The sequence below is a fragment of the Curcuma longa genome, chromosome 9 (assembly GCF_044706935.1).
Source record: "Curcuma longa cultivar G26 ecotype Majalengka, Jawa Barat chromosome 9, ITB_CL_G26_1.1, whole genome shotgun sequence".
Lineage (NCBI taxonomy): Eukaryota > Viridiplantae > Streptophyta > Magnoliopsida > Zingiberales > Zingiberaceae > Curcuma > Curcuma longa.
In genome coordinates, this window is record NC_133869.1 from 8,535,279 (window position 1) to 8,547,371 (window position 12,093).

Here is a 12,093-nt window from a genome sequence, read left to right on the forward strand (position 1 = left end):
TATATTTTTGCATACAAAGTTAGTGATATTGCAATAAAGGTAATCATGCAAAACAAAATTAGAAACATTTATATTTATGTATACTTTTTTTTTACAGTAAGATTATTTGATTTCGATTTAGAATTCTGAATTAATTTTTGATTCAGAACCTATCTTATTTATCTATTAAACATTAGATCCAGCTGACATATTTGGATTTTTAGAGATGGAGTGAAATATCCTTTTTGATATATGGCAAAGTAGGGATTTTAAATTAAAAAAATCTTTACTTTAACTTTAGCATAAGAGATGAAATTCAAACTGATAAACCGCCTCAAAATATTTCCATCACAAATTACTAAAGGCACCTCTAAGTTTTTTATAATTATTTTATATTTATCCTTTTTTTTTTCTAAAATGCCTTCAACCATCAACTCTCACCTTTATATAAAACTAAGTTTTATTAAAATTTAATTAAATATGAAAATAACACACCTCATAATTATTAATATATTTATATAATATATTTTAACAATTGACTGAACTTTAATTAGTATTAAAATAAATCTAACAACTAGATAAGTTGACCTCATCTAATTATATTTTAATATTAAATATTAGTCAAAATTTAATTGTATGTAAATATTTATGAATTCTTAATAAAAATTTCAGAATATTATTTTTATTTTGTACTTAATTAAATCATGACTAAAGTTTAATGCTAAAATAATAATAATTTTTATTAGCAATTCTATATTGTTATAAGCCATATTGTTTTGATAAAATTTTATTAGATAGAGGAGGAATCAGTTGTTGAGTTTTTTTTTCAAGAATAATAACTGCTACAATAATATCTGTTATAACATAAAATAAAATTATTCTAATTTAATTAAAATTATTATACACACAATACTATTATATCAAAATATTCTTTTAAAATAATATTAATCAAATTAAAAGAATTTTGATCAAGTTTAAATATTTTTATCAAGTATATATAGCATTTGTGATTAAATTAAGTTGGTTTATTTTAATACGTTATAACAAACTATGGCTATAATTACGACTGTAACTACTCTAATAATAATATCTGAATAAAAATATTTTTTAAATAAAAAAATATTAGATACTATTTTAATATTTTATTAAAAAAAAAGACACCCGACAATTGCCCATGATTTATTTATGTATTTATTTGTTTTTATATTCTCGACTAATACTATTAAAAAAGAAAACGAAAAAGAAAAGGGAAAAAAAATATGATTAACTGCTTTCTACTTTATCCTGAGCTTCTGGGTCTTACCTCCTTCATTAGGGTTAGGGTTGGGGTTGGGGTTGGGTCCGTAAGCACAGTAACAAGCACAAGGAGGACGAAGGTGAGCAAGGGAAGAAGGGCCGGGGCCGCAGCAACGATGGCCCTGACTGCCGCCGCCATGGGCTGGGAGGGCGTGGAGGATCGTCTTGCGAGGATGGTGACCGAGGTCAATCTTGACCAGGCCCCTGAACGCCGCAGGGTCCGAGACGCCTTTAAGATAATCCAGCTTGGGATCGACCACTGCTTGTTCAAGGTTTTCACTCTCTTTATACTTACTTATCTTTGTTATGGGGTTAAAGAGAAGGCTACGTCTGAATTTCTGCACCACAATTGTAGTGCCAGCGAATAAGCAAATTATCCTGGGCGGCGTTCCATCATGGCCCAACGATTGCTAATTAATGGGAGATTGTGCAAGAACTGGCTTCCCTATAATCGGACTGACAACCCTTTTAAGTTAGAAAACAATAATAATAGACATAACTTTAAGCGTTCATCACGATTTGAAACTCAAGGCTCCCCTTAACTTTAACTCCCCTTCAGGGCATATCTTGAAACCCACATGCTCAAGTTAAGCTACCATAGAGATTGATTTTATTTTTTGTTTGGAGATGCTTACTTGTTGAAATCGGGCAACAGTTATGACAAAAATATGAAGTAATCGAAAAGAAAAATGAGAGAAAATAACGTAAAGATTTACGTGGTTTGGTGATGTACCTGCTTCCACAAGAGCAACGATAAGTTATTCACTAGATAATAAATTAGGGTTACATCTTCTGTATTTATATAATCCTAGTCATATAGAAGTATTTAAGACATTTAAGACACAAATACCCCTATATCATTCGCATCCCCAACTAACCAGCGTCTCTTTCTTAACCAGTGAGCCACATACTCCAACATTTTCTACCTTGGTGAATATCCACCCCTTAGGAGAAAAATACTCATCTAAGAACTCCGCCCGAGACACTGAGTTGGGGTGCATCCCATCTAGCAACTAGAGAATTGATCGTTCAAGCAGTGCTTCAACTTCTCTGTGGTAACAAACTTTGTCAATATGTCTGCTATATTTTCAGAAGTGTGGACTTTCTCAAGTAATATTTCACTAGAAGAAATCAGCTCCCTGATCTTGTGAAACCTTATATCTATATGCTTGATTCTCGCATGATACATTTGATTTCTGCCAAATAGATGACATTTTGGCTATTACAATACAAGGAGTGATCCACAAATATTTTCCATTCCGGTTCTTCTTTCAGGGTGGGTAATTCCGCTAAGAAATCTTCCAAGGCTTGAGCTTTGATGATTGTGTGTAGTTGGTATTGTATGCCATACTTAACTCCATAGCTCAATTAATTAACCAACCTGAGGATTTGGGCAGGTTAAAATCCGGCCTATTTTTAGGTAACTAAGTCTTATGTTTTTTGAAGAACCGGTCTCATATTTACAAAAGAGGTTAGGATTCCTTGCACCAGATCATGTTTGAATTAATAATATTTTTACTCTTTTGGTGAGTTGAGTTGTTTGTTGTTCTACATCAGGATTTTTTAATTTGGTGAGAGTTTAATGGTTATTTTAGTTTGGTCATTCTTTTAATTTGACAAGTGTATATTGGGATTATTGAGATATTTCTTTTCTGATTTAGGTAGTATTAAGTCTACAAAATGCATTTGTGTTTATGCATCTTTCAGCTTTCAATTAGTAAAATATTTTCCTTTTAATTTTTGTGTGCGGCTCTTAATTTTGTCCTTTTTTTATGATTTGAGGGTTCAATTTTGATGCTAGTTTTGCATCAGAGCATTTGTTGTGCTAGATTAAAAATTGACAAAAATATCTAATGTTGCAAGAGGTAAAATCTTATATACAATTGAATAACATGATAAGCAGTCACCCCAAAGCTCTCCAAAAACAAGAACAGTAAAGTATATTGCTCCTTGCCGCCTCCAGCAATTATCAATTATTTTCTTGATGAAAGGCAACCAATTCCTCAGGCACATAACCACCACATGATAAAATGTCTCAGGGTAGTAGGAACACCACATAATAAAGTGACTAAGAGGAATAGGAGCATAAAGTATCTTGACATTAGTTAGAATCTGTCTGCAAGAGTAGGAACATAAAGTATCTCAATATTAGTCAGAATATTTTGCAGATTGGGTTGCCATTACGACAAAGCCAGTAGTGATTATGTTATCCTGGTATTAGACATTTTAATTGAGTCCTTATGGTTGTGAATTATGATTTTTATCATATTACAAATGTGTTTTTTTTGCTAGGTTTATTGAATAATGATCCATATTGTTACTTTTGTATAAATACAAAAGTTTTTAACAAATAAATGTCTTCTGAAGAATTACAATATGAACATTCTCTTGCATGGGTTTTAAGTTTAACCATGCAGAGGTGGGTATTGTATGCTAAAATAAATTCTAAAGAAATATTGAATCACGTAATATTTTACCTAAGACTTAAACTTGTTGGTTTGTTATGCTTAACACATGAATCATAGTTTACCGATTACATTAAATGATTTTAGTCTAATCATGCACCACAATAATGTAAAGCAGAGGCCAGGCATTCCAATCCATTCCATTGGAACTACTTGATTCTTTGATTTTTTTTCTGCTTTTCTTTTTTTTTTTATTTACAGATTTGATATTTGCGAATTTTAGTTTCATAAATTTTATTGGTTTTGATTCAACTGTGCATTTACCATTTTGGATTGGAAAACTATACCATTTGTGGGGGAGAGTTCTCACTACTTCGTTTTCCCTCATTGCAGGCCCAATATCTGGGAATTAGAATGGAAGAGGTATTATACTTCCTATCTCTAGCATAACTTTATTACCCATTGCACTCATAACTGTCTCTACTCGATCATATTGAAGAACTTTATTTAAGTGCAGCAGATCAAAATATTTTTAGTTCTTCTGGAGAAGGGCCCTAATGTTAATGGAAAAAACTGAAAATTTTGCAAGAGCTTAGAAATTTACGTTTTCTTTTCCCCCTTTAAGGGTTTTAGGGCTTGAGTTTGTTGATACTAATTAATTTTTCCCTGTGTAGTCATATGAGGTAAACTCAAGAGGCATCGAGATCTTCAAGAAAAGTTGGTTTCCAGAACATTGTAGATTAAAGGGCCTTGTTTGTTTCTGTCATGGCTATGGAGACACTTGTACATTTTTTTTTGAAGGTGTTTGCTCTACTGCAGATTTACTAGTATCAGCAAAGAATATAAAGTTGTGATTTTAGCACACAAATTCATCCTTTTTTTCTAGGAATTTCAAAGAAGATAGCATCAGCTGGATATGGAGTCTTTGCAATGGATTATCCTGGATTTGGCCTTTCTGAAGGACTGCATGGATATATACCAAGTTTTGATTTACTCGTGGATGATGTAATAGAATGCTTCTCAAGAATTAAAGGTAGCTTGTGCTTTTCCAAGGATTTCTACAGTTCACTTTATTAATTGACAGGGATTACCATGGTTGTTCTTCCCAGTTAGATCCTTTGAATTTATATCAAAATTTGCATGCGGATACGATATTAATTCTGATTTATAATCATACTTAATTTCTAAGCTAGTGTATTTACAGCATGATGATGTATGGCTCGAGCCACACACTTCAGAGTTACACTTATTGATGTATGGACTCATCTTCAGTTTCCAAGTCAAAAATAAGCCAAGAATTTACACACACACACACACACACACACACACACACATATATGGATGATAACATAATATCAGCTTCATCTGTAGAAATATTTTGAGTCATTGTCCATTTACAACTGAAGTAGTGAGGGCATTTTGGCCTCTTGATGTACTCCCATATATTGTTTATTTAACTGTTCACATCTATGATCTTCCAGAGAACCCTGAATACCAAGGGCTTCCCAGCTTTCTATTTGGGCAGTCTATGGGTGGGGCGGTTGCCCTGAAAGTGCATTTCAAACAACCTTGTTTTTGGGATGGTGCTATTTTAGTTGCACCAATGTGCAAGGTATTCATGCCTCATTTATTAAATATCTCAGAGGCCTACAATTTCTCACTTATGTAGCATTTTGAATGTTAGATGGCAGATAATGTTGTTCCACCTTGGCCTGTTCAGCAAATTCTAATTTGCATGGCAAAAGTTCTTCCAAGAGTGAAGTTAGTTCCTCAGAAAGATTTAGCTGAGATGGCATTTAAGGATATAAAAAAACGAAAACAGGTTCATTTTCAATTATGACGACCATTGTACAAATAATTCACTTGTGCTATACTTCTAGGAAGAGGTTAATGAGGGCACACCTTTGATGGAGCATAGATTTGCTACAGTTAGAACTGGTTTTTATCCTTTTTATCAATAACCAATATATAAATCTGTTAGCTTATGTGGTTTGATGCCTTGTTGGATGCAGTGCTCCTATAATGTTATTGCTTACAAGGATAAACCACGGTTGAGAACAGCTTTAGAGATGCTTAAAACTACACAAGAGATTGAACGCCGATTAGAGGAAGTATGTGTTACCTTTTTCTTAAATTTTGGATTCTCAAATTGTGAATCTTGTTGGATTATGTTAAAGTAATTTGTTGTTTCATAAAAAGATAGACTCACCTTGGATGTTTAACTAAAGCACCCTTTGAATATTTTGCATGATTTTTGCGGTAATATTTTAGAAACTGACTCAACTACAATGTCCACCACTGAAAAACATGAACAAGTCATGGTACAAGTTCTATGCATTGAGTCATTGGCTATTAAGGTACTAAAATAATCTCTAAATAAGCCTACTTGTGTAGAAAAATCATTTCATGTGTTGGGTTTGAGCTAATTAAGTGAAGTATACTTGTCAACAAATGAAAGGGGAGTATAAAAATAAAAATATTTAAATTAGTCCTTTCCTATCATCTTGAGCTTTTAGGATAAGTGGTTAATTAATTGTATGGCTGAAGCTAATCACTCATTCCAACTCATTCCTCAGTCAAGAAATATATTCTTTCTATTGTTTACATGGATAATATAATATTAGTATGGGTGATGACTACACTGGAATTGCACAATTGAAACATTTTCTTCACGATGCAAGTATGTACTTAATATGCTTGAAGCTTGAAGAAGTTGATATATAAGAAACTAAATCAATAGATCATCCTATGGATTTCAATATTAGATTAGTACCATGATAATGAGAGCCACTAATTGACCCTTAGAAGGCACAACCTTATTTTGCCCTAGGTCATGACCAAGGCTACAAAGAGGCAAGCTATATTTGATTATTAGGTACTCTTGGGAAGCAACCTTCTTTTCTATAAGAGAGCAATAAAAAAACAACAATCATGGCAATTGAGCGTAGAGGCAAAATATAAAATCATGACCCTAAGAATGTACGAGCTCATTTTGGTTAAGCATTTGATGATCGAGATAGGATACACGCTTGCAGAGCCATTAAAGCTTTACTGCAATAAAGAAACTTGATGCATGTAGTCTCGAATCCTATGTTTCATGAGAGGACAAAGTATATATAGACAATGATCAGAGACAAAATGCAATCGAATGAGATCCTTTTGTTACTTCTAATGATCAAATAATATATTTGAACTGCTTAAAGGAAATGTTATGGGCTAATTAGACTTATATGTAAACATATAAGATGTAAGGGGTCTGTTTGTAATGTTCCAATAATGGTTATATGTAGGTAGAGAGGAATACCTTGGGTTACAAGGTTGGAATAATTCTCCTCTATCCTAATACAAGCCATGGTTTAAGAAGTGTCCTCTATTCACAATAGGCGAAGCATTAAAGGACTTAATGCTTTGCAAACTATAGCCGAAGCTGGTTCATACAGATAACAGAATGGGAAAGATAGAAAAGATCTCCTAGCCATTTGTCACTTACCGACAACAGTAGCCTTTTCTGCCTGTGCCTTCTTTTTGTGGAAACAGATCCCCATTGGCTGTGATGGTTGGTTGGGTCACGCCAACTGCACTTTTTGAGTAATAGATCTGTATTACTAAAATCCTTTGAGAAAGGCAATACCAGGTAGATATGAACTGTTAAGCCTTAACCAGTTTTACATTTTACACTACTCCTTAGTGGCTACTATAAATTGTTCCAGTTATTGATTATCACACTATTGTTAAGTTGGATTAGGATGAATGTTTTGTTGTATAATAAAAACTAATTCGAAGGTTTCAAAACTTTGGAAAAACTATCCAATATGTGTTTGACCTGGATTGTGAAATTATGCATGAGAGCTCATTGGAATTGAGTTAGGAGTGAAATCTTTTTCTTTTTGACTATATGTTGGATGGTCTGGGATTCTTGTTTGTTCTGATTTTCCATGTTTTTTTATTGAGATAAGGGGGGAATGATCAGTAGCAATTATTGAATACAGTCTAAGATATTATTGTATGTGAAGAATTGTGTGTTCAATCTTGGAGGAAACGTAACAATTATTTTGGCAACGGAAATTTGTAACTCTGTCCAAGGACCAAAAGATCATATAAATAAGTGCTGATTTCTTGGTTTGTGTTTGAATGCTCAGTAGTTATCCAATATGTAATTCTTCATTTGGTGAAGCTCATTTAAATATGGTCTTCACTAGCAAACGTAACAATTTCAATATCCTGTTTCTTCCTGAGGTTGCCAACATTTATTAGAGAATGCTAAATGTTCACCATGAAAACTGTGCCTGAAGGTTTCCTAAAGCTTAGGTGGACAAATACATATCCTTGTGCTGAATGTTAAACGTCACCTGTCCAATTAATTATACTGGAATTGAGGCTTGAGAAAAATTGTCTTATTCCTCATAGCCAAAATAATGATTCATCTTTGGTTTTATCTTGTGATGTTTTTTACTTGGAATGGATGAAGTAAAAGGGAAATGATAGTTTAGGTGTAGAGAAAAGAAGAGAGAGATATTATACTAATTTATTTACACTATTTCTCTTATCTTGTTTACTTGATGGAGTTAAATGAAGTGAAATATTCTTGCTTATCTAAGACAGTGAGCCATGTAAATTTCATTTCCATCTCATGGAAATGAAATAGAGATGGTTGGAATTAAAATTTTCCACCTCTTTCTTTCTACGTAAACAAGAGAAATTGATTATATGATTTCGTTTCCTTCAAATTTTTTTTATATCTATCTGCCCGTGTAAACAATATGTTATTCTTTCCCATTGGAAATGGGTGTCTAACACAGTTTGTTCCTCATCCGGGAGGTTGCAGATGTTTTAACCTTTAAGCACAATTTTAGTTTCTTTGTTGAGACCAAGTTATGTTACTGTTCCAGGTTTCCCTCCCAATGATAATTCTACACGGTGAGGCTGATGTCGTAACAGAACCTTCTGTGAGCAAGGCTCTGCATGAAAAGGCAAGTAGCTCAGACAAAAAAATACACTTGTATGAAGGTGCATATCATTCAATCCTAGAAGGTGAATCAGATGAGATGATCTTTAAAGTTCTTGATGATATTATATCTTGGCTGGAGGAACAGTGCCGTAAAAGATATACTGAAAGTTCATAGTATGGTTCCTCATCACCGTCTTAATTCCTTTTCGTGCCAAATATATTTTAAAGTCAATTTCTTTATCATGAAGGTGAAAGGGTTGCCATGGGCAACTTGTATGGCTAAAATGTATCATTCTCATTCATTGATGGTATTTTTTGCTTCCATATGAATAACTGATCTATTTCTCAAATATTATTATTGTGACATAACTTTTATCCTTGTTTTTGTATAAAATTGTTATTTCTTGTGGATCATTTTTTTTATCATTCAAGGATCACATATGTACTTTATATCATTCTCCATAATGAAGAACATTTTATATTTAAAGCCTCCTATTCAAACCATTATTAGTGTTGATATTTAATATTGTTTCACTGTAGATTGTGTACAAAGGCAGAGGTTGGTTGGTGGCAAATTTATATCTGATGGTTGGAGTGTTAAAAACATAGATATAACTGGTGAATGTTGGAGCCTCGTGTATATATATATATATATACAGATTTGATATACTGCGCGCCTGTGCTGCGTGACTCCGTGCGCGACGCGCTGACGTGGCTGGCGACTTCCACCGTGGAGAAGAAGATCGGATTCCCGCCCGAGGCCAAAATTTTGACTTTCCCTTTTCTCCCCGCCTCAACTCGAGCTTTCCTCTGCCTCGCCGTCCTCTCCACGAGCTTCCGAGTACCCAAATCGCCTCCACACCGGCGGCGAGCGATTTGCGTTTTTGTTCGACGGTGCGCGGTCGGACTTCCCAAAATCGCGATCGGAGCCATCGCGGGCGCACTCCGGCCCCCTCCCGAAGCCATCGCGGTCGCAGTCGCTCCTCTCGCCCGTCGCTTTGCTCCCCGTCGCGCACCGACCCGGACTTCCCGAAATCGCGAGGCTTGTTCCCACTCCTCTCCCCCGTCGATCCGGCGTCCTCCCCCTAATATGCGGCCGTCGTCGCCCTGCCCCCTACGCCCTGCTCGCCCCTGGTCCACTCCGCCCCTACTAGGCAAGCATTGATTATTTAAATTAAGTCTTAAGTCAATTGTCTATATTGCTTATGATTAAAAATGTTGTAGTCCAACATCAATATAACATATGATATGTGTTGATTTCAATTGTTCCCTTGATATAAATAATGTTGCTGCTTCTAGTCTGTTCAACAGTAAATTGTGAGGAACTATAAAAATATTTTGACTGTTTTATTATCTTGTCTTGTTTATGTATATTTTACTTAGGATATTTATATTACTATATGGTAATATGCAGACTTACGAAATCATATATATATAGAAAATTGATCTGCCGCGCGACTGATTCCTGCGCACCCGTGCGCGAATCAATCCCGACCGTCCATTTTTGCGATGCACAGTATTTCTCCTCGGACGTTTGCCGCTTCTCCGCCGCTGTTCACCGCCGTCCGGCCATCTCCGGCCACCGGACCGGCGGCGATGGATGCGCAACTCGCCGGCGCCGGGTCCGGTGGCCGTATTTCGACCAAATTCGGCCGGAATCCAATCGAATTTCGGTCGAAATCGGTCGGATTCTGGCCGAATCACGGCCGGCCGGAGACCGGCTGCGGTCGACGCGCCCGGCGCCGGCGCGTCGACCGCGGTCGGTCTCTGGCCGTGATTCGGCCGGAATCCGACCGATTTCCGCTGAAATCGGACAAGGGTCGTTCTGTTGCGTTTCTGGCCGGATTCCGGCCACAATCCGGCCGGAATCCGGCCCCGGCCGGAGCGCCGGCGAGCTGGCTTTCCAATGCGTCCGGTCCGGCGGCCGTCGGTGACCGGACGGCGGCGTGACGGCGGTGGAAGCGGCGGTGGGTCGGAGCTGTCGCGCAGGTGTCGCGCGGGATGCGTCGCGCGGCAGATCAGGACTCTACATATATATGGAGCGCATTTGGGCGGTAAGAGTACACAGGAAAAAAAATATTCTGAACTCTTCTGCTCATGAAAATTAGTGCCTAAAATGTTAGTGCAGTGCAAGTGCGATATCGATCATAGATTTTGATATTTGAAAGGAGTTTAAACTAGGATATGATATGTATTGAATCATGTATGCTCTCGGGGCATAGTTGAATTGGTTATTATAGGATAGACTTATTGAATTGGATAAGGGTCGAATCTCGAAAGTCGAGATCAATTATAACTTTCCGATTTACTTCCTCATAAATAGTCGTAGGATCAATTGTATGAGACCATTGAGGTGGTGGATTTTAATTTTTGTTAAAGTATTGAGTCATACACGACTTGGTGGATATATGACATACTACGTCAATCATGAATATAAATTTTCACCAGTTAAGTCTTATGTAGTTGACCCTAAAAGGTATTCTAATGGTTATGAAGTGATTTTTCTACCAATTGGGTAATTAAGAACTCTTTAGGCATCCATTTCCTAGCAATGGTCTTAATCTTTATTTGCCCTCTTGTTATAAGACAATAATATGAATTTTCTTCTCTCACCACAGCTTGGACTTTCTATTTTTTAAATTTTAAAAAATTATAAATAAATTATATTTATTTTTTGATATATTATTAATTTATTATCATTATTAATATTAATATTTTTAATTTAATTTATTTGAATTAAGGGTAATATATTAAATATAAAATTGATTATGTGTTATTCCTAAATAAATAAGTTGAACCAAATAATATTAGATTATATTTTATACCCCGTAACTTTGGTTATATGATTATCAGATAATCACATAACCAAGATTATATATGATAATTTAAATCAAACGCAACCTAAGGGCACATTTGATTCAAGATTATTAACAATTATCTATTCAAATTTATCAACGATAACTTTATTTGATTTATGTTACGATCGATTCCCAAATAATGCAATATCACCGCTATATCAATAAAATATCAATAAATAGATTATAAATCTTGAATAAAATTATCTCAGCGTTTAAGATTTTTTACGATTTTAAAAATTAACAAATTTTTTTATAATTACTATCTGATTTTAAAATTAAATTAATTGAAATATATATCAAATCTAATTCAAATCAAATTAATTAATTTAATAAATATTTATAAATTTAAAAAAGATAATTTATTTTAAATTTTAAAAATAAAATTAATAAATTATAATTATTAATTTAATAAATTATTTTATTAAAATATATTAAAAAATAAAATTAATAAATTATTTTATTAATATAATAAATTATTTTATTAAAATAATTAATTTTAACAAATTAATTTTATTAATATATATAAATTTATTTTAATTAAAAAATAAAATTAACAAATTATATTTATTAATTTAATAAATTATTTTATTAAAATATATACAAATTA

The 12,093-nt window shown here is 34.3% G+C and overlaps 1 protein-coding gene across 1 annotated transcript; it reads left to right on the forward strand.

The window, feature by feature from the left end:
* Positions 1-1,238: 1,238 nt before the first annotated feature.
* On the forward strand, positions 1,239-9,042 carry LOC141835109 (caffeoylshikimate esterase-like). Its single transcript, XM_074722535.1, has 8 exons — positions 1,239-1,547; positions 4,074-4,103; positions 4,355-4,481; positions 4,567-4,713; positions 5,162-5,292; positions 5,365-5,502; positions 5,693-5,791; positions 8,570-9,042. Exons 1-8 carry the CDS (start codon positions 1,239-1,241, stop codon positions 8,801-8,803), a joined length of 1,215 nt encoding a protein of 404 aa, XP_074578636.1. The 3' UTR covers positions 8,804-9,042.
* The last annotated feature ends 3,051 nt before the right edge of the window (positions 9,043-12,093 follow it).